Raw genomic sequence first — 23,645 nt, forward strand, 5'->3', positions numbered from 1 at the left:
ACAGGGTCCTACTGAAAAGAGGCAAACAGCTTGTACCTGAGAGTGCATAAAAGCAATGGGGTGATAAAATACAAACAACATAATATAGTTATACCATTTGGATTGTGATTTTTTTTTGTTCTTTCAAACTCCAAAAGTTGATTCATATATAACAAACAAAAAATCATATTTTTAAATAAGGTACAAATATATTTGCCAATCTCCTCAAGGAGTCATTGCTTGGAAAATGCAAGAGAATGTGGATGTGATGTGGTATAATGAATGATTTAAAGAGACAGCAACCTTTGTGTAATAAAAGAAAATAATCTAGAGTTTTAAAATTAGCTATTTCAGTAAATGTTACAGTGATAAGCAAAGTCTCCATCAAAATAAAATTAGAATGCAACTCTGAAACCTATATATTTGAGTACTTCAATAACTTACAAGATAAATAACAATGATTGTCTCTTTAAATTTGTATTCAATATTCTAATCTCCATGCAGAATTTTACAAGCTGCCTTATAAAATGATTTGGAAGTCAATAGTATGATTTGGAGCAACATACCAAAAAAAGTGTTCCTACTACGCATTTTCCAAAAACATACAAATAAGGGATAAAACACAACTTTAGTTTCTATCAGGCAGACAAAGTCTTTACCTGAACCCTAGGAACAAAAGGCGTTGTTCTTCTACTAAGGCTTTGGCTCTGGTAAGCAAAATTAAAGAAAAAAGCAATAAAACAAAACCAAAAAGGACAATATGCTGGAACTAAACGACCAAAAGTAAAAATAAACACATAAAACTGCCCCTTAAATACAATGTTTCCATGGCAACATATTTAAATTAAGTACTCATTATAAGAAATATGTATTTCCCAATGCTAAAATATTCAACCTATTCAAAACTTTATAAAATTATTATAATTTGTTGAATCATATTCTTAAAATATAGTCAATATATTAGGAAATAGGACTGAATATAGAAGAATATAGTCAGGATAATATAATTTTAAAGTATGATTAGAGTATAACCCCCAAATCAAGAAATTTAAAACATTACCCTTAAACATACTACAGCCTGTGATATCCATGGGTAACTGGTCCCAGGGTACTCACAAATACCAAATCCACCAATGTTCAAATCCTTTATGTAAAATGGCATAGTACATGCACAAAACTAACAGGATCTCTAATGCTTTTAATCATCTCTAGATGGTAAATGCTAATTTATAATATCAAATATAATGGAATAATAAATAAATAAATAAAAAAATTGATCCACAATTGTGTAAGTGTATGGCTATGAAACCTTTTAAAGTGGAAGTCTAATTGTACATAGATTAAAATACAGTCACACATGGTGGGGGTAGGTACTGGATCAACTGCTTGATACATTGCTTGAGATGCTGTTAACTTCCAGTCATGCCTCCTAACAACACGATTGCATTGCTATTTTATTTACAGCGTACTTTGTAGTTCCTGACAGCTTAGGGCATGTTCACTGCCTCCTGATATTCCCAACAGCTTTGGGGGTTAACTACGCTTATCCCCAGAACACAAGTGAAGAAAAATACCCAAAAAGGTCTAGATGAACTTCTAAATGCTCAAAGCGTAGTATGATATAAACAAAGTTCTCAGAAAAAAAAATTAAAAACATCAAATTTCTCTACTGAATTTCTTAAGCTTTTATTTTAAGACCATTTCCAGTCTTAATAGAAACAAATCATAATAACCTAATTCAGTTATGCCAATCAAGATCAAGAGTGCAATCAGAGGCCCATCAAAGAATGGATTTAAGGATACTCAACAGGATTCCATGGCCCCTTCACATCTGCTGTGGATAGTGAAGGGCTGCCTCCCATCTTTCCCACTGTTAGGGAAACTGGGATGAATAACGGGAGGGCTTTTGCCCAGGTCTGGATCACTGGACAGGCATTATATTTAAGTAAGAAACAAATCTAAAAGCCAAAGGAAAACAACCTTCATAGCACATTGTTGGTCAACAGAAGTCACCTTTCTTTCTCTCCAAAAACCCAAGTATCAAGTCTGAGTTTTCTTCCTTTTCAAATGGAGATATGCCCCAAAGAAGAAGTGCTCAGATACAGGATGAGGTGACATGTCTGTTTGCATAAATCTGCATGGACAATAAGCAGGAGAGGAGGGTGTGAAGTTTTCACATATCAACCAGAGGTGCTGAAGGGACAAGGAATTCTAGAGATTTCATTTTCCTTGTTCCTATCTCCATGTTTTAAATAAAATATATCAAGAAAAGGAAATATTTTGTAAACATATATTACTTCATAAAATAAAGGGTCTCTTTAAAAAAGAATATTTTCAAAAAACGAATCCTTTATAGTGAACAGTTTAACATCACCTAAAAGAAGCAGCTATCAGATTCCTAAAAATGAACATTTTTTTAATCCTTGTTTATACATTAAAGGTGACTACAAAATATATTTGTTCTTAGGTGGAATTTTTAAATGACGTAAAATATACAAAACATACAATTAACCGTTTAAGGCTTAAAGTTCAGCAGCACTGCTGCACTGGAAAGTTGTGGATTCTCATTTTCCATCCTTTCAACCTTCGCCATGACCCCAGAAAAACACTCCATACCCCACAATCCCTCTAAGGCTCTCTCCACTGGGGCAGGCTATGCTACAGACCCTGGGGACGGTATGCAGGGAGGATTTTCTCAATCAGACAAACGAAGAGGTGAAACTTCACACCATAATCTAGCTGTGATGTCCAAGGTCACTCTACTATTCCTTGTAATATGACCCTTAGGACATGCTTTCTGTGCAGTGCGCCTAGAATGTTGAAGTTATGAGAATAAAGTATTACAAAGTTAAAAGTCCAAATACAAAATCTGCAAGGGATGGTAGGGCACACCATAAGTTCCAGCACACAATGGAAAGGCAGAGGCAGGAGTTTGTTAGTTTTAGCCCAACATGCCATGTGTTCCAGGCCAGTAAGGGCTACATAGTGATACACTGTGTCAAATTTAAAAAAAATAAAAAATAAAAAGGAAAGGAAAAGAAAAGAAAGGAAAGACAGAGAGAGAGAAACCAACAGCTTCATAAATACAGTATTCTGAAATGTTCTGGGGTTCCATAAAGGGAGATATGAAAGACATACCAATATTCTAAAATTACTCAAATCTCTAAAATGTGCAAATAAAATTGATATTTGAAATATTTAGTAAAAATTGCAAAAATGTTAAGATAAAGTAACTTTGCAACTATAAATCATAGACAATATAATAAATATATAATTATCAGTAGAATCAAAAGTGTAATATTGATTTCACTAATAGAAAAATATTAATAATTCTGAACCTTTCTCACCTAGAAAAAGAATAAGAAGTATTTTAGCCTAATAGCCTATCAAACTACTAGCTTAATAGGGTAAACAGATTTAAAATTATTCAGAATCACAAAAGTTGTCTGGCAAATGAAGAAACTGCTAACTTCAAAATAGTGAAAATAAGTGGGTGCGGCTGCTGAGTGGGCAAACTCGGGGTTCAGGAGGATAAACCTGATTGGACTCATTCTGATTTTCTTATCAAATACATTAATGGTCCTTTGTGGGGAAGTCCTAGAAAAATAAGAAGCCACAGGATTTAGCATGGAGAGAAAATTGATTACATACATCTTCTAAAAATTAATCATCATTGAGTATAAAATGCAAACAAGAAATGTCTACTATGTTTACTGTTTGAACAAATATCAGTAAATGAAATCACCTTAAATATGTGTAAATAATTTCTCTTCTCGGGCATTAGAAATGTCATGATTTTGTGAGGAAAGAAACCGAATTTCTCAAAGCAAAACGTCAAAGATAGAAGAAAACGGGGATGCACCTGTGCTGGGTAAAGCTAGGTGTCGGCTTGAGTGAATTGAGAATGATGATCTCGGTCACATCAGTTGAGGGAGAACCCATCTTAATGATGGGTGAGCCACTCCCTGGCCAAGGCCCTGGCCACTGAAGATGGAGAAAGTTCACATCATCTGTGCTTTCTGGTGGACATAATGTGACCAGCTGCTTCAAGTTCCTGAGGCCTGGCTTCCCTGCCATGACCAACACTACCGTGAACTGTGAGACAGAATACACCCTTTCTCCTTAAGCTGCTCTTATCATATTAATTAATCTGCCAACAGAAAAGAAGCTAAGAAAAAAAAGTACAGCTAAGACTTCCTGAGAGTTTTCCTAAGAAGTGATATAGATAGGCATATTTTAAACTCCTACATTATCATAGCAAACCAAAATGGCCTGTAGGTTAATAGAGATAGGAAGAGAGATGTGTAAGGAACCCAGGAGACCATCTTGCTTACATTGATCTCATACAAAGAATGTGAATGAAATTCAAGGTTATATAATAATAAAAGGCATTCTTTCTTGTTCATTTATATTCCTGGTGACTAGAACTACTATTTCTGTCAGAACTTAAATATGTGTGTGTGTGTGTATGTACACTTATATGTACATATATACATAAAATATATATAATAGTTGATTGATAGATTTCATGTAATTTTAATAGATTTTGTTTGTTTGTTTTTGTTTTTCGAGACAGGGTTTCTCCATGTAGTTTTGATGCCTGTCCTGGATCTTGCGCTGTAGACCAGGCTGTCCTTGAACTCACAGAAATCCACTGGCTCTGCCTCCCAAAGGCTGGGATTAAAGGCATGCACCACCACTGCCTGGTTGAGGTTTGTTTTTCTTTTTCTTTCTTTCTTTCTTTCTTTCTTTTTTTTTAATAATCTCTGGTTTACAGTTTAGCAAGTGTATTACAATTTTACTTCTAAAAAGTTTTCTTGACAAAGTAATTTTCCATAGTAAAAATAAGTAACATTAATATGTATCTATTTCAGTGGCATCATTACTAGTAATAATGTAAACTAGAAGTTAAGATAAAATGCAGTATATAGATATGAATATAGAAGTAAGAGGAATTGTTAAAGACAAGACAATGTCTATACAGTAATAGAGAAAAAGGAGAATTCAGGCCATATGTGCAGAACACATCTAGAATCCCAGAACTTCTTGGGGCAGAAGCTGGAGGAGCACCAATTTAATGTCAGCCTGGTCTACATATTGATTTTCAGTCCAGCCAGGACTACACAGCAAAATTCCAAATCAAAAATAAAGAAAGGAAAAAGAGAATGCAAAAGAATATGGAATTTAATTTTAAAAATACATGCATGTATTGTAAAAAGCCATATGTAGTGTCAGGATTATTACTGACTTTACTTTTTGTTTTTCTGCACTAACTAGATCTCTGATAATAAACAGGAATTATATTAATAATCCTTGTCTTGTTTGTATGTAAATTGAGTGTGCATCTGTGTATGGTTTCAAAATGTATACAATTAACATTTTAACTGAATTCATAGAGGAGTTCCCTTCCAAGCTATAACAAAATTATACTTTTCATAGTAAGCTACAATCACATGGGTTTTACATTACCTTCATAGCCTTAGCAGTCCGGTCTTATTGCCAGACTAATTTGGAATCAGGAGAACACCAGCTGAGTTGAAAACACTCCAAACCCTCCTCTGTATTTCCTACCTTTCCCCTCTAGCACAGTTCGTATAGGGTCTTGGAATTTGAAATGATATAACAAAGTAGAACTGTTACAGAGAAATAAGGCTACGAAAATATCAAATACTGCCTTTCCTTTAAAACTAAAAGGAGAAATTTTCAGCTATGTAATAAGAAAGCAATTCTAAGGAATTTAAAATGCAATTTCGTAATAGTTTGGGGTTTAACTGTCACAATTTTCAATCAATATTAAATTTCTGGGTTGTGAGGACTTAAACAGTTCTTTTTTTCGGTACTTAGGAAATTTCAAATTTAACAGTCACTAGCAAATTAACCATTACTATAGCAATAAATACAAATGTGCTCTAATGAAGGAATGATAATGTAATTAAAGGACTTAAATTTGCAAACCTATTGTAGTAAGAATATAATATAGAATATAGAATAAAACTTTTAACTTGCACTTGAAAATACATAAATCAATGCTCACATAATGAAGAGTTACCCAGTACACCAAAGTCTATTACATATATCCCTCATATTTAGTTTAGTCTGTTGATTAAAAAAAAAACTTCGATTCCTTATACATATGAACAATATTCAAGTCCATGAATTACTGTCCAAGTCACCTCAAATTCCCTTAAGATTGAAAAGCAAAGAAGAATACATGAATAATCGCTTTTACCTTAATACAATCTTTGTATGATATACCATTTTCCTCTCTCTTAAACAACTATAGCAACTCCCAGTCATTTTAAAACCATGAGTAAAACTCATCACCTCAACTTCTGAAATAATAATTAAGGTCAAAAAATAGGGTTATATATATTCATAAAAATCATTAAGCTCTATAAACCTAACATTAAAAGAAAGTATTTCAATAAATAGTACAAATGAAATTTTAAGTAACTACAAATTATCAAAAATGTAAAAGCTGATAGGTAAAGGCACCATTATGTTCTAGGAAGAACTTGGATTAGAAAAAAACAAAAAGAAAGAAAGAAAAACAAAAACCCCTAACATCATATTTTAAAAACATATTTAATATTCCCAAAGAGATGAATTTAGTGATTACATACTGAAAGCTGTCCAGACAAGAACTGCGGGACATCCCTCAGCATCCCAGGACTCATGGGAGAGGTAACAGATATAGAAGGACGATCCATTTTTTGAGATTCAAATGAGCTAGAACCTGAAATGACAAGCATACATAAAAAATAATAAAATGTCTTTTCACTACTTCAGAACACTCAGCATGTTTCATTGAAATGTCCTTTGAATGTCAACTTATAGAGAGCTTTTTATTGCTAGAATGTTAGCAATAATCTTAAGGAGTTTTTGGTGATGGTCTGCTTTGGTTTCAGACAGTAGTTTTTGTCATTGTTTAGTTTGGTTTTGTGTAAGTTCAATTGTGGATTCTTTTAAGACCCACAGGTACACCTCTGCTGACTGTAAGAGCCACAGGCTCTACTTCAGGGTATACTTGTCTATTATTAAGTGTACTATACTCAAACTTTATCATGAGGGAACATTAAAAATGAAAAAATTAGAAAAACCAAAACAATAAACCACCTCAAGAAAACTTAAATTTTAAATGTTGAGAAACTAAGTACTAGAATGCCCAAAATTAATAAATGTTTCTGGGTGATTTGTAGTTATATCTTGAAGGATATAAAATATTACACCAGCAAAATTGAAATGAGAGGTTATGAAAAAGATCAAGAACAGCAGCAGAAACAGCAATAACAAAATGTTACAAGCGTTAATTTGTTCCTATGCAGTTGAAGGAACCAGTTGGAATGTGAACAGATAGAGGATATTAAGGTGGAATTATTTGTACTAATAAGAGAAAAATGGTTTTGCCAGCTCCTTACAGCAAGGATTAGAATGAAGAGACACGAGATAGTAAAGAGCACTTGGACCTCAATGAGATAATAACACCAAAACTGTGAAAGGGAATTAGCAGAGGAATTCAGGAGATGCCATGAAGTAATGAGAATCACAGGCCTGAGGAAGTGGCTCAGTGGACACCACTCGCCAACTATGTATGATAGCCTAGGTTCAATCCTCAACTATGTGGGAGGGAAAAAAGAAAATAATAGATGTGAAAAATACAGAAAGTACTGAGATTCCAATTCTATTACCCAGACAAGAAAGTCCCCTGTGTACCAGTTATAGTCTCTGAAAAGGACAGTGGGCTGATGTGTGCTGAACAGGAGCGGAGGGCGGGGAGCAGAACTTCCTTTGGAACCACAGTGACCTTATAACACTTTTGAGATGTCCAAAAGCAATGTACAGCAAATAACATACAGATGGACTAATTGTGAGAGCAGACACAAGAGCTGTGTGCCTAGTTAGAAACGCACATGCATAACATTCACCTTTAGAGAGTGTATCATGTAAAGCTATTATAGGGGGAAATCTGGAAGTTTTGGATCAAAATAAAATAGCCTTTTCACAATATGTATAAGTAAAATAATGATGCTTTTGTAGGAATAATTTGTTAACTCACAAGGCTTACAAAGCACTAGACAACAGAAAAATTAGTAGAATGCACTCTTTAAGCAGCCATGGATGGAGACAATGACAGCACCTTTTAAACATATAGCATTGGCAGTTGCTTGGCTGGCAGTTAAAATGAGACAGAGCAAATAATCTGCAGATGTATCCAGAACAGAGACTTAAAGAATGGTCCCTTGGACAAATCTCTAAATGAATGTTTAAAGGATAAATGTTTGGAACCGCTTTGAATAAAGATTCTTGCCTGTCCAGAAAGTAGTTTACCAGCATAGCCTGAGGCTTTTTACACAATCATAATAAAATAAGGGTTTCCTATTACATTCATGGCATCTTACTGATGTAAGGGGAAAAACTTTGCCTGCCCCATAGTTTTTCATAGCTTAGTGATAATATAGCTACAACACCAAGCACATTTGCAAGTACTAAATAAAATGAAAGCAATGAAAATAGCACTATATAATTCTAATGTTTACTTATTGCAGTGTAGTTTTATTTGAGCAGGACCACCACCATATTGCCACTGTCATTGAATAAATTTAGAATGATTGACTGCATCCAATAATTATAATGATAGAATCAAAATATAACTACCCCTTTGAAAGTGTTTCCCAAGAGCTCCCGTATCCTCCACGGGAAAGTTTTGCTTTTTGGTTTTTCGAGACAGGGTTTCTCTGTGTAGTTTAAAGCTGTGCACCAGCACCACCCGGCCAGGGGACGTCCTTAGAGTGCTTTAAAGACTGCGATTTGGCTGCTGCTGTTCCAGCATCATCCTCTCTACTCCCCCCTTGCCAGCTCCATCCTGCCACCCGGTCCTCCCTGTATTTCTTTACATGTACCAGTCTTCCCTGCCTAGCTCTCCTGCACTCTCAGGTATCTGGACCTCTGTGCCTGTAAAGCTTCCCCGTAACCGCCACCCTCGGAGTGGAGGAAGGAGTTCTGGTCCAACCCCTTCCCAGGTTTGTCTTACCCCACTCAACGGTTTTCAAGGGCCGCCCTCACTGCTCTCCTAGTATCCCTTCAATCAAGAATCAGTCATCAGAAAACAAATCATAAAAATGTGTATCTGACTGTTTGAATTTATGTTTATTGTTGTTACTGCTGTGATATAAAATTAGAACTACTTAGTTTCAAAAAATATAAATTAGAATAAATAAAATTACTCAATAGCTTGTTCCAAGTATATCCTTTACCAAGACAGTGGAGTTACAAAGTTGAAAATTTAAATTTTGTAAGAAACTTCAGGGGTAGGTAGCTCTGGGGAATGATGGAAATGGTCATGGCTTTTCACTGTGATACATGGGTACACAAGTAGTCAAAACTTAACTGGACGCTTGTCATGCAGTTTATTAGAATAAGCCTTAGTAAAGCTACTTTAAAAAGTCCACAGTAATGATGGCAGAGGAAAAATAAAATACTGAGATTATTACAGTTTGTATTTTTTCAAACGGTGCTGTGAACTAATAGGAATCATTCTATCTTTATATAAAATTTAACGTTAGTATTTGAGAATGTCCTTTTTACTTCTCCTCCTCCATATGAAGAAATCAATTTCTTCGTTAGACCTTTGATGAACGGCATGCTTAGTGACATAGCCTAGAATAAATTCCACTCACTGGATTCCAGTTGTGCATGTGTGCTCTCGGGTATTCTAGGGATATCTCTGAAATGACAGAAAGGGAGAGAAAAGAACTATTAACAAGTGATGCCTCAATTTTAACCAAAATTACAAATTAAAGTGACATATGAAAACTAAGTGCAGCGGAAGCATATGAAATAAGACCAGCCACGATTTCTGTTTGTGTTTGGACAAGCTGGCCTAATCTTCCATGTAGGTGAAAATGGCCAGGAATTCGCCACAGAGTTCTGCCTCTTCCTTCTAAGTCTGGGATTACATTTTTGCAGCTAACTCTAACAGAAAGTAAAATCTATGTGCATTTGTAGCAGATTTATAAAAACACACTTTATTTCCTATGTGCTTTACTATATAAACATCTACTCTAAAAAATGCTTTGTATTCAATAAGGTTAAGTTTTTATAAACATGTTAATTCAATTCTCTATTTTTGCCTTTAGTTATAAATAAGTTATATACGAACTCAAATTAAATATCATTAAAACATTCCAGTTACAACTAAAATTTTAAAATGTAGTGGTTACATTGGTAACAGGCAAACATGATTCTTATGGGAACTTTCAAAGTTACCTTGTAACCATATTTACATCAAAAATACCTATAGTTATTTGATATAGGAGGGTCATTTATAAATATACATGAAGACTATAAATTATTTAGAATATTAAAATATGAGTACACTTTAACACTAAAAGAGATTTGATTAATACACTAAGCTGATACACTATGGTTTTACCATATTATCAAACTTTAAAAAGGCAAAAGGCTACCACCCATTATTTCCTAAGTGAATGAAAACAGGGCATGATCACAAGGAATAATTTCTATAGCCTCCATTCAAAGATGCTGCAAGCCATTCAGTGATTTAATAATTCATTCAATAGTTCACTGTCCAGTTATACATTCTTCTTATTTAATTTTGACACACCTTTTATATTATCACAGAATAACAGTTTCTGCAGAAGAAGGCCCTGTCAGACACTTCTAGAATAATTCTCATAGCTTAGATGGAAGGGCTAACTTTACTGCCTCCTTTGGGATCTATAAGCTACTGGCAATAAAATACAATGATAAAGTGTGCTTTAACATTGTCTATTTTATTATTAATCACTTTTTTAAAGAAATTACATTTCCTTAAGTAAGCCCTATATCTGGGAATTATATGCATTTTGGATCTCTCTTTTGTCAGCTAGAATCTCTATTAAAAAAAAAAAAAACAAAACACAAAACCTGTAAGCTATGTCTATTTCAGGGATTGGCATTTTCAGAGAGTACAAAACGAGTAAAACTTTTCCAAAAGTGTATGTTAAAGTGGTACCCTCCCTACTAGTGAGTGCAGCTCTACACTAGTTACTAAGATAACAACAATTTAAAAAAACTAAATATTTCTTCTTATTTATAATCACCAACCTATTTTACATAATCAGATAAAGAAAAATTACTAATTTTGGTCAAATGTTTTAATTAAATTAAAAAGATGTCTGTGAAAAAACTTATTTTCATAAAGTAGTCTGAAAATTTTGGACTGCAGAACACAAAGTGCTGAATAGCAGTCATCTTCACATACAAATGGATTTCTGAAACCAGGGCTGGAGCTATGGCTCGGTCTTAAGAGCACACACTGCTCATGCTGAGCACCAGTGCCTCCATATTGGTTTTCAACCATCCAATCAGACCCTCTCTCTGTCCTCTGGGTGCACCAAGCATGCATGCCATGCTCATACATACATTCAAACAAAACACGCATACACATAGACAAAAATAAATACATCTTCACAGTAAGTCAAAAGGAAATGACAAAGACTATCTTACCCAATTGGCCTTGATACAACAAGCTCAACCTGTGGTTCAGGTTTGGATTCTAGAATAATGTTGTAAACTTCCTCAAATGTGGCTCCTTGCAATAGGCGCCCATTCCATTCTAGTACTTCATCACCTGTGGTTCAGGAATAATCTTATCAACATAAGCCAAGTCCATCAAATATACTCAGTAAATTTCCTAATACATTCAGCCAAACAGAGTAACAGACCTATTGAAAAGAGCTCAATAGCACAGAACTTTAGAGCTAGACTAGCATATTTCATTTGAAAGGACGATGTCAGTAGAAATACACCACATAACAGTAAAACCCATTTGATCTTTAATAGTATACAATAATCAAGGTCAACTCTTTGAGGACTTCAAGATTCTCCTCTAGATTTGTAGGATATACATTGTTAATTAAGCACTGCTTCCTTATAGGAGCTTCAACTGCCTAAACTCTAAAATTTTTTGTAAAAAGCTAAGTGATTAATAGTAATATGAAATCTTCTTCTAAGAATTTAATGATTTCTCCAATAGGAATTGGAAAAATTTGACAAACGATATGGGAATGACATAATTTAGAAAATGTGCATTTACTGATGAAGTTTGTTTCCTAAACAATATAGGAATTTTTTTCAAAAAAAAGAATAAAGATTTTGGGGAAACAAAATAAGCTAATATATATCAGAGGCAGATTAGAATATCCATCAGTAATATAAAATATTTGAATTTGGGTGTACAGGGAAGTGGGAGAGAATCTAGAAGGAGTTGGAAGAGAGAAAGACGAAAATGATCAAAATACACTGTATAAAATTCTCAAAAAAAAAGCATTTTAAAAAGATATTATGTCTAGTATGACATAAGGAAAAAGAGTTAAAACTTTCCATTAAGGACTAAAGATTTTAACACACATGAAAGAAACAATTATTACTGGTCAAATCACTTACAAATGAGATTAATTTTTTCCTAACTATTTATGGCTAGCATTTTTCTTTTTGCACTGCTGGGATCCACCCGAAGCCGTGACAGGCAGGGCAAGCATCCTCTTCACCCCAACTGACCTTTGAACGTAAATATCCACTGGTAGGAACCTACCTGGTCTAAGATGTCCAACAGTATCAGCTAAACTTCCTTTTTTTACTTTGGTAATGAATGCACAAAGCCGACCTGATTCAGTCATCTTTCCTCCTACAACCTGTTTAAAGGAGGAAAGGATCAGAACTGTCATACTATCAAAGTAAGCACAGTCAAAGACTCCAGGAAAAACACCAGAACAATTTTCAGATTCCAAAACTATAATTTAATATACTAAATTTCATTTCTTAATATAGTGTTGTCATTTGAACGTAAGTGTCTGCATTAAGGAACGCATTTTATTGCAAATTTGTTATAATTTAATTTTCTTGTTAAAAACATACATCTCTTAGAAACAACAACAATTTCTTACTATAGAATTCTCATTTTTATTTCTCAAAACATTGGAGTACTTTTTAATTATATAAACATTTTAGGTATAAATTTTAAACATTCTAATACAAAAATTAAAATACTACATTTTCACTAATAATATTTTAGTTATATTGATAATATCCATAATGGCAATAGATCTTTCTTGAGAAAATTATAAAATTTAACTAACTTCATCAGAAATAATATAAACTTTAGATTAATTGAAGCCCAATTTTTCTCTTTTAATTTCTATTAAAATATTTATTTTAGAAAATGAAATATATATTGGAAACATGCATTAGGAATGCTGTAAAAATCGCTGTAAAATACCATACTCTTATGAAACTAACGCTTTGATTCTGGCTAGCTACTATTCAAGCAGGGCACATCAATTTCAAAGCAGGTGACGCCAACAATAGAGACTAACTTCACTAACTAGAGTCAATCAGTTTGTTCTCTTACAGGTGAGTGAAAGGTTACCGCAATTAAATGTTTCTGAGCTATCCTACCTTATTCCATGCATATATCCCCAATTACAGTGAGATATACTCAGTTACAATTCAGTCAGTACTAATTAATACTATGCTTAACTCTGAAGGTTAGACGTAAGTTTCTTGTAGCTTCACATCTTCATGAAAATATTTGTTGCTCAAGAAAATTTAACAACAGTAGCACTGTAATTATTAGTATAATTAGATGTCAGTGGTGGTTATTATAAAATTCAGACACCATAGCAGACATTGTACTAAATACTGTTTACTGCTTTATTGTATCTGAACAACTCACAGCACACGCTAATTCCCCACTGTGGAGACATATCTGATGCCATGAGAAGTTGACTTTTCCAGGGTTGTGTAAAGAGGAACTACTACGTGCTTTTGTCTGCCCTCACAGGCCTCGCCTCTCAGTGTCCTGGATCTTCACGTCTTCTTCCCCTCTCTGGCTCAGGGTCATGTTCTCTCTGGACTCTCCCAGATGTCTCCACCTCTGGCTGTGCTTTCCCTCATATCTACAATAAACCTTCTCCTCCATTAAAAACAATAAGAGTAACTCCTCTAACTGAAATCAAATCCAAGCCTTCCTAATCTCTATAAACACTGCTTTATCACAGACATTCTGAATTGAAACCCTATCACCACCATCATCACCGTCTCTCCACAACCATGGAAAACTAGGAGACCTCCATGAGTACTGACTAAGATGAGAGGTAAGTGTCAAACACACCAACCATCCCATCTCACAACACCAATATTTTTTATCCTACCGCTTACTATTTTCTAGAGTACAATTTCTGGAGCAATGGCTTAACTCTGAAACATTTATTCTTTTTGATTTCAGTTTTTCATTAGGAATATTAGATATACAAAAGCTAAAAGAGCTCTATTTTCTTATTTGCCAAATAGTGTTCTATGACTTTCCTGTTCAAATATAGAGATCGATATATTTGTCACCTGACACAATTATTTAGGGGTGTCCAGATTTCATATGGTATATTTGAGGGTTGATATAACTCAGTTGCAGAGTGATTAACTAGCATGCATCAGGGCTTTAGTTTGACCCTGACACCCCAAACTAATCCTAACCAGTTTTCCATAAAACATACACATTTAGACATAAAAAAAAATTTACTACATCAACAAAAAATACATTTTGATTTAATACATATTATATTTTCAAATTTGCATAATAAAAATTAAAGCTCTTACTTTAATACTGACATAATTATAGCCAAGATAAACAGTTTGAGCTCAAGTATACCTATTGTGTTTAGGATTCAAACTTTTTTAACCAGGTTATTATCAATGTCTTTTAAAAATGTATGTAAAACTACTATTATGGACTATCGGAAAATAACTGTGTGCACATGTATGTGTGTGTGCTTGCAGGTGTACATGTGTATATGTGTGCTTGGATGTGCGTGTGTGTTTGCAGGTGAACATGTGTATGTGTGTGCTTGGCTGTGTGTGTGTTTACAGGTGTACATGTGTATGTGTGTGCTTGGACGTTTGTGTGTTTGCAGGTGTACATGTGTATGTGTGTGCTTGGACGTTTGTGTGTTTGCAGGTGTACATGTGTATGTGTGTGCTTGGACGTTTGTGTGTTTGCAGGTGAATATGTGTATGAGTATGCATAAAACGTGTGTATTTGCAGGTGTGCATGTATATAAATGTGCACAGATTTGTGCGTATGTCTGCAAGTGTACATATATATAAGTGTGCATAGATGTTTGAGTTTGCATATGTGCATGTGCATGTGTGTGCCTGGATATGTGTTTACAGGTTTACATGTGCATGAGCGTGCCTGGATGCATGTGTGTGTTTTCAGGTGTACCTGTGTACAGTATGCATAGAGTTGTCTATGTTTGCAGGTGTGCATGTATGTGTATGAGTGTGCATAGATGTTTGTGTGTCTGCAGGTACACATGTGTACAGTATGAATGATGTGTTTGTCTGTTTGCGGGTGTAGATGCATATGAGTGTGCACGGATGTGTGTGCATTTGCAGGAAGACCAGAGGACAACCTTTAGTGTCCTTCTTCACCACCCACCCAGAATCTGATGAGCAGATTGGGCTGGCAAAGCAGGAAGGACAAGAAATCTGCCCATCTCTGCCTCCTCAGCTTCAGGATTACCAGGGTGTGCCACCATGCCTGGCTTCTGCACGTGGGTTCTTGGGTAGGAAAACCATGCCTGGCTTCCACATGTGGGTTCTGGAATAGGAATCAGGGCCTCTTACTCACCAAGCAATCGCTTTACCTCTGATTATCCATCTAGCCCAGAAACTTGTTAAAAATACTTGGAAAATGAGTTTACAGGAATGGAGGACAGTATTTTAGAATTCTTAAAAATGGAAATAAGATAGCCCCTAAATCGGCACAGGTAGAAAGAGCTCTATTTGTTTTATTGATAGATCTATAAAGTAACATGGAGCCAAACCCCATAGAGTTCATTACATACCTTTAAACCCAGCATTGCTCCTGTATCTCGAGGCACACTCCCGTCTTTCAAACGCTTATTTAATAAAATACGACCAATCAGGCGATCTCCATCTTTGGATGGCTGCCAGGTCACAGGGTGCTGACATACAACATCAACAAATAAGAAAAATTAATTTTATGTCAAATTACCATGATTGTACAGTATCTCTAAACATGAGAATTCTAAAGTATTATGATTACACAAACCAGTTTACATTCCAAATTATTGACTTAAGCACTTAAAATATTCTTTTTATAACCCCACTTTTATTAATGCAAGGGTTTTTTAAATCCAATTATAGAAAACTCTCAGTTATCATCTACCACAATATACTAAAGGATAATAGCTCTGAAATTTTCTTTAAAATATATGCTAACTCAACTTGCTGAAGATTAATTCAACCTCACAGGCAGAAAAGATACAATAAAAATCTACTTAATTGACTTCGGTAAAAAAAATGACAATTTCTTCTTCAAACACTTTTGGAAATTTTTGAAATACTCTATCTTAGTAATAGTTAAAAGGGAAAACATTAAAACGTGAAATCTAAACTCATAATTAACATAAAAACTACATGAATTCCCAATACCTGTCCAATTGAATGCACATGGAAGAAACAGGATCTACTCAAAGATAAACAGATTATGTCTCTCACTTCACAAAAACTCACTGAATTTATTTTAAATGGCGTTTTGCTACATAACCCAACCTTGCCTTGAACTCACTATGTAGCTTGGGTTGGCCTTGATATTGCTATGTGGCCTCTGTTGGTCTCTAAATCTTATGATTTCCCTCAGCTGAGCTTCTGTGACGCTGACATTAAGGACATGGGCCACCACAACTGCAGGCAAACAGTTTACTTATTGTTTTAGACATTTTAATCGATTCAGTAAATGTCTTTTAATAGATAATTCAAAGACAATTATTGTTACATAACAGTCATATTACCCGCTTGTTTGTTTCTTGTGACCTTGTAACTGATGAACCATTTCATTATTAATAATAATGCTAAGCAACAAAGTAAATGATTTGTGTAATCATATAATTCCATGGACACCTAAAAATAGCATGCCTAACTCCATGCAAAACTTAGCAGGCAAAAAGACAAATTCCAGGCAATCACATCTATATGGCGAAAGATTACATTTTTTTTGCTCTGCTAAAAGCAAATAAAATAATAACTATCAAAGCAGATGGCAATGAATCTAACACTAATCAACACTGATCAGAACGCCATGACGACAGAACCAAAGGACAGACGACAGTGGAAGGGAAAAAAGAAAAACAACTTTGTCTGTGCGAACACGCCCAAGCATCTCCCTTTTGCCTGGGATTCAGACTAGCGACAATTTGATTTTCATCCCGAGGAAAATACACGTGAACGTTAAAACAAGCCAATCCAAAAGTATTTATTGTTTATAACATTTCAAAGTTCTCTCATTCGACTGCACACAAAACACTTCTTTGTTCCTAAGTTTTATTTTCATTTACGTAGATTTTGGTATGCTGTCGATCAAGGAGAACAGCAACACAAGCAAAAGGCTTTTTGACTTAGTCGTTCAGTTGTTTTGTTTTTCTTTTCTGCACCTTAAGAAATGCTACATTGACCCTTGAAATGCCCTGTCTTTTCATTATGTCCTGATTTAATGAGTGACAGAGAGCAAACGAAGGAAGACCAGATGAGCAGGCTAGAGGCAGTACCTTCTCACCATGGCTCTGCTCCTCGTTAAGAGTGGTGCTACTACAGGTATCTACCCCAGAGTCCTTAATCTGAGGCTCAGACCATTCCAAATCCTCTTCCAAAGAGTGGCCACCACAGTACATCATTTTCCTTTGTCTCCCAGACCTGGTGTTAGAATCCGACCAAACTCCCTGCTCACTAGTTTTTCTTTTTCCCTTTTGACTGTCCCCTACAAGTGTGAGATAAAACAAAACAAAACAAAAAAAAAGATACAAAAAAAGAAAACATGCAAAGGTGTAAATAAAAAAGGAAAAGTGAAATGATAACGGAAATTAAATAGCAAGGCTCCACATGTCTCACCAAAGACATTGGGGAGGCCTCACTGCTATGCCAAGACGCATGGTCCAACCAGTTGTAATCCATGTCTCCTGCGAGAGCCGGGCAGACAAGAGCGCAATAAAGGAGACAATGGAAAAGGACAGATAGAGAAATTATAAACATTTTAAACTGTGGGATCCTAATTGCTTTCAAGAACTCTATCTGCATTACTCATTAGATACCAGGAAAAAGCTATGATTCCAAATAGAACTCACAAAATGCAAAATATAGGTCTTTTGTTGTCAAACAGGCCTACAGAACAAAAGCCTTGCAATAATTCCTTAAAAATGGAATACTTTTGCTACTAATAAGCAAAAGTAGAAACAAAGACTATTGGATAAGGAGATTGACAAAGCCTGGTTTTGAGTTCATTTATTTTGGCATGCTGGTATCAAGTCATGAGTTTTTCTCAAGACCGCTGAATGTGTGTAAATTACACAGTGGCTCAGCAATAATACTATTTTAATCCAAATAATTAAGTATTGTTACTGGAAATGACATATGACAATCTTTAGAATGATGAAAACTCAACATTTTAAGTGTTAAAAAATAGTTACACAACAATTTTCTGTGAAAATGATTTTAAAAGTTTCCTTCTATATCTATCAGTAGAAAGGAAAAGTGAAATAATAAATTTTACTTATATAACATGACTTACTTAATATTACATTAAAACAATTTATCTTTTTGAGAAATTACATTGTTACAGTTTTGACAGACAAATCACATGATGGTAACTTCTGATAAAAATCTATTTCCCAAACATAGTGTGTTTATTTATTACTTCAAAAGGGACTTCTTTTCAATATACATACATATATACACATATTTTATACACTGTTAGTATTTTCATTCATTTAAAAATGTTTACAGAATACCTTCCATTTGTTCTATATTGTACTAAGTTCTAGAGCAGTGGTAACACAATGACAGATGTTTGCAACAGTGTGGAGAGACACAACAGATGAGTGTGTCACAGGAAAGAACAAAATACTAGGAGAAAATGTGAACTCACCAAACACACCTAAAGTAACTATTTTTAACATGGGAACTGAAAGATGTCACTTAGTGGACAAGTAAAGAGATACACATAAGGAAAGGAAAAGAGAGAACATTCCAGTAAGAAGTAAAAACACCATGCTGTAAAAATAAAAAAGCAAAATGGGGAGTGGGTATCAGCATCCTTCAACGAAAGGAAGGAAGGAGAGCAGAGGGCTATGCAAGAATGGTGATGCACCACAGCACAGCTTAGAGGAACCCTTTCATGTCCATTAAAGGCTACCATTTTCAAACCTTAAGTGAAACAAGACAAAATCTGACCTAGGCTTTAAAAAGCTAGATCTAAATTCTATAAAGATATCGGGTTAGGAGAAACTAAAATTGAAAGGTGTTTTCAATAATCTCTGGGAAAGATAAAGGTGAGTATAACCTGCACAAAGGTAATGATAAGAGCTACCCCAAGAAAAAAGAACTGAGAATTTCCTGTATCAAGAAAAACTGAACAGTCAAGGTTAAAATTCAGATTTCTAGTCAAAGCAACTGAAAAAAAAAAAGACAATTGTGAGATGACAAAATTACAGGATGGACAATGATTATAAAATTCATATTTCATAAAAGCAAAATGATTTTTAAAACTGTATCATAGAGGTTATTAAACAATGGCCGGCCTGGATCAAGGAATAAAGATGTTTAAAGTCCCTAAAGTGGAAAGAAGAGAGTCTGAAAACATGTCAGAACTGCATGCATTGGGCACCGCTCTAGATCCAGAGAATCAAAAGGAATTGGTGGGGCCTAGCAATCTGTTTTAACAAGACTCCCAAGCAATTAGGATCTCATGTAGACGTGTCTAATGTCACTGTAATGTGATACTGTAGTCTACACATGTGTTGGTCCACATTCACAGCAATCCCGGTACACAGACAAATGCAGCCCAGAGACTGGAAACAATTATCTTTAAATGTTTGTTTATGAAAACAAATTAAACTGTATGTTCTAATACACACAAAATAAAATGTATAGAAAGAACTTCATTCTTTACACATGGACCAGAAAGGTGCTTTTTTAAACAACTTTATCACACAGATTAAAAAATTAGAATTCCAGTAGTTCACACCAATAGATGGAGGTGACCAGTCCATTATATATTTATATCCCTGCTTGGGATGACCCAGGAGCCTCAAAGTATTTATATCTTAGAAAATCTGCTGCCTTCTCAAAACATACTATAATTCCATAAGTAAGCATTATGTGTTTCTCAGTTAAAGGAGATAAATAATATAACACCTATAAATAAAAAGTCTGGGTGATTTAAATGAAAGAAAATTCATTCAGTTCACAATCTCTCATCCTCTCCTGATTTCAGACTACACAAAGGTCAGAAATGTGGCCTGTACTCTGTAAATAACATAGTTTAGTACTTTAAAATGTTTGAAACCAAAGTAAATATTCCTCCTATTAATGAAAAAAAAGGTATAAAAGTATCATACACCTGGTATTGAATAGCATTTGTTAAAGGAGTAAAATCTAGTGCCATTTTGAGAATTAAATAAAGTAATGATCATCAAACACATGGAAAAAATATCTGAAACTATCACAAATAATGGTATGTAGACATTAGCAGTCACTATTTAATAATAACTCTTGTATGACTTCAAAGGGCAAAACTAATATAATAAAATGTCATTTGGTAATGATATAAAAACATATTCATGGATCTAGAGCAAGAACCGTTAAAAGACAGAAAATAACCAACTGGAAAATGTATAACTGAAAACCGCCTGAAATATACCAAAGCCAGATGATGGGCTCCTCCGCAATGCAGAGAGGACAGAGCAATGACTACATGCCTTGGAGTGTAGAATGGGAAAAAAAGTTACTCAATATGGAAAATGGAAATAGACTAAAGAATTATAGAAGGTGAACAAATATTCAAAACCTGAGAGATGGTAATAAAAGATATTCATTCTCATTATAGAATGAGAAAAAAATAAGCTGAAAAAGTATTAAAAGTTAGGAGTTGAAAATTTCCTATACTGTAAAAATGTAAGCCTACAGGTTCAAAATGTCTTTAAATTAGAAGAACACAAAAATCCATACAAAGATATAGTCTAACCAAACTAAAAAATAAAAATAAAAACTATTATAATACACACACACACACACACACACACACTTTTATAAAAAGGAGGGAAAGAATTACACTGACTGACATAAAATGTTGCAGAAGAACTTGGTAGGGTACAAGGGATGAGAAAAAAAAAAAAACAACCTAGATTCTAAAGATGATGAAATTATCTTTCACGAACGAAGAACGCTGTGAGAGAAAAGAAGGCTAAGGAGTTTTTCACCGGCAGGACTACTCTAGAAGAGCGGCTAAGGACACCGACACATGGAGTGACAAGGAGCCTGGAAACAGCAAAGGGAATGGGAAACACGGCAAGTGAAAACATGGGTGGATACAACCGAGTTTTGTTCTCCGAGTTTTCTAAATTATCTAAGATATCTGAAGTGCAAAGTATACAATGCCTAATGTTTGGTTTTCAACCCATGAACAAGGAATATTTAAGAGGGGGAGATAACTAAGTACAAGAGCAAAAGGTTTCTCTATTTACCTCTAAATGGGTAACTATACAAGCTGGTAGTATGTAAAAGGTACACATGAAACATATTACATTATCTAGAGCAATCAACAAAAAATTATGAAAGGAAAAACTAGAAAAATCAAAAAATGTTCAAACAACTCAAGGGAATACAAGAAAGATAAAAAAGAAACCAAAAAAAATGAAAGGAAGATGAAAGAAAGAAAGAAAGGAGGGAGGGAGGGAGGGAGGGAGGGAAGAGCCAATGGCAAACATAAAAGAAAGTGAAAATAATAAATCTAAGCGTGACCAAGGAAATACTTAACAAAATATTCATAAATAAAATTTAGCAAGGAAGAAATAATCTATAACCAAATGAAGTTTGTTTCTGGAACACCGAGTAGATATCTCAAATTCAATATAATTCATCATTTATACAAATTAAAGAAGAAAATCAAATGATCCTATCAATTTATCTATTGATACTGAAAATATTTTTTAAAGATTCAGAGAATGATGAATAGACAGAAACTTGACCAACGTAAAATACAACATAAAATCTAAAGCTAAGGTACTTAACAATGAAAGCCAACTGCTTTATAAATAGAAAAAAAGTCAAAAACAATTTCTTTATTTATATAGCTCCAAAGCTGAAATAACCAAAACATTCTACAATACATAACAGCTGAACAAAGGGACATACAGACATCACAGATGCTGCCTAAAAATTAACTGAAGGTGGGGGAGATTATTGAATAGGAAAAACTATTGACATTTAGAATGTGTTCAAATGCATTAATGCTAAATGGAAAAAAATCTCAAAATGTCATTGGGGGATGTTTTATGAATGAAATAATATTTATGTGACTTTTTGAGGTCTTCTTAGTGATTGGCACATGTAAGAAAGATGTGCTTAAAGTGATGTCTCTCTAGAGACAGCATCACAATGATCATTGTAAGACAATCAACCATAGTCCAAAATTATTAATGGACAATTCTGAAAATAAAAAAAATCCTTAAGTTTTACATTTGTGCTCTGAGTCATGGGACTAATCAGGGCATTGTCTTAGTCTGTCCCACCCAAGAAGTAAGTTACCTTTTAGTCTCCATATTCTATCTACTACCTTGTCTGTGGCCAAGGAGAGAGACTTCATTACAGAATATTGTTAATATGTTTTATTATTAGCTGTTATAGTTACTAATCTCTTGTTTTGCTAAATTTACACATTAAACTATCAATATGCATATGATGATGAATGGTATAATGTAGCGTCACAGACTGTCTGTGGATACAGGAAGCACTGGGGCTCTTGGGATATACCCCCGACAGAAAAAGGAGGAAGGCAGTACAGACACACATTGCTCTACTGTCAGTTTCTTCCTCTGAACACAAGTTGTAAACGTTGGAGGAACTAGTGAAGGGCACATATGCTCTCACTGTTCTATGCTAGCAACTTCCTACAGATGAGTCATCACTTCAATGTAAAGCTAAGCCAAGGTCTGGCTGCCGTTTGGACAGCCATCACCCCATTCCTGAAGGTGTTGGCTGAAGAGTGTTGTCAGGAAGCTGTCGAGAAGATCAAGGTCTCAACTAGGAAGCTCTACAGAAAACACACCAGCTCCAACTCAGTCTGACAGCCAGCTAGTCCGTTAGTGTAAAATGAAATAATTAAATACGATGATCTGGCTATAAGTAATCAAAAGATTCAGATCTTAAAATAAGATTCTTTCAATACAAACTGAGCCAATTGTCTATTTGTATTTTAAATTTAGGCAAGAGCTTATCCAAAATATTATATAATTGTTTTTCATTAGGTTTATGAAAGTTTTAAACTTAAGTAGTGAACTACGGCATTCTTCAACATCACTATTTTAACATAATAATTTTAAAGAAATTGCAGCATACAATGACATGTTTCATACTTGCAGCTGGAACACTTATGTTAAATTACTGACATGATTCCATCCTTCCTTCGTTTTGTGATTTGGCAAGTTACTCACTACAATGGGTCTCAATTTCTCATTTATTTGAAAGGAGATTAACTGTCATATCCTGCAGACTACTGAAAGGTTGGAATAAAGTAATAATCATAAAGATTCTTT

At 34.4% G+C, this 23,645-nt stretch overlaps 1 protein-coding gene across 49 annotated transcripts in view; it reads right to left on the minus strand.

Annotated features, from left to right (window-relative positions):
• Rims2 (regulating synaptic membrane exocytosis 2) overlaps nucleotides 1–23,645 on the minus strand; it is a 491,805-nt gene that overhangs the window by 219,037 nt on the left and 249,123 nt on the right. For 19 of the 49 annotated variants that reach the window (XM_042265288.2, XM_042265286.2, XM_076555845.1 and 16 more), the window contains 6 exons: nucleotides 17,947–18,014; nucleotides 15,885–16,004; nucleotides 12,575–12,674; nucleotides 11,488–11,611; nucleotides 9,657–9,703; nucleotides 6,603–6,715 (listed from right to left, as the gene is read on the minus strand). In XM_042265288.2, coding sequence (XP_042121222.1) covers nucleotides 6,603–6,715; nucleotides 9,657–9,703; nucleotides 11,488–11,611; nucleotides 12,575–12,674; nucleotides 15,885–16,004; nucleotides 17,947–18,014 — 572 coding nt within the window. Of the gene's footprint in view, nucleotides 1–638; nucleotides 687–6,602; nucleotides 6,716–9,656; nucleotides 9,704–11,487; nucleotides 11,612–12,574; nucleotides 12,675–15,884; nucleotides 16,005–17,606; nucleotides 17,816–17,946; nucleotides 18,015–23,645 lie in introns of all 49 variants that reach the window. The other 30 variants (XM_042265269.2, XM_042265264.2, XM_042265278.2 and 27 more) reach the window with 4 other exon arrangements.

The sequence above is a fragment of the Peromyscus maniculatus genome, chromosome 20, assembly GCF_049852395.1.
Source record: "Peromyscus maniculatus bairdii isolate BWxNUB_F1_BW_parent chromosome 20, HU_Pman_BW_mat_3.1, whole genome shotgun sequence".
In the NCBI taxonomy this organism is placed as follows: Eukaryota; Metazoa; Chordata; class Mammalia; order Rodentia; family Cricetidae; genus Peromyscus; species Peromyscus maniculatus.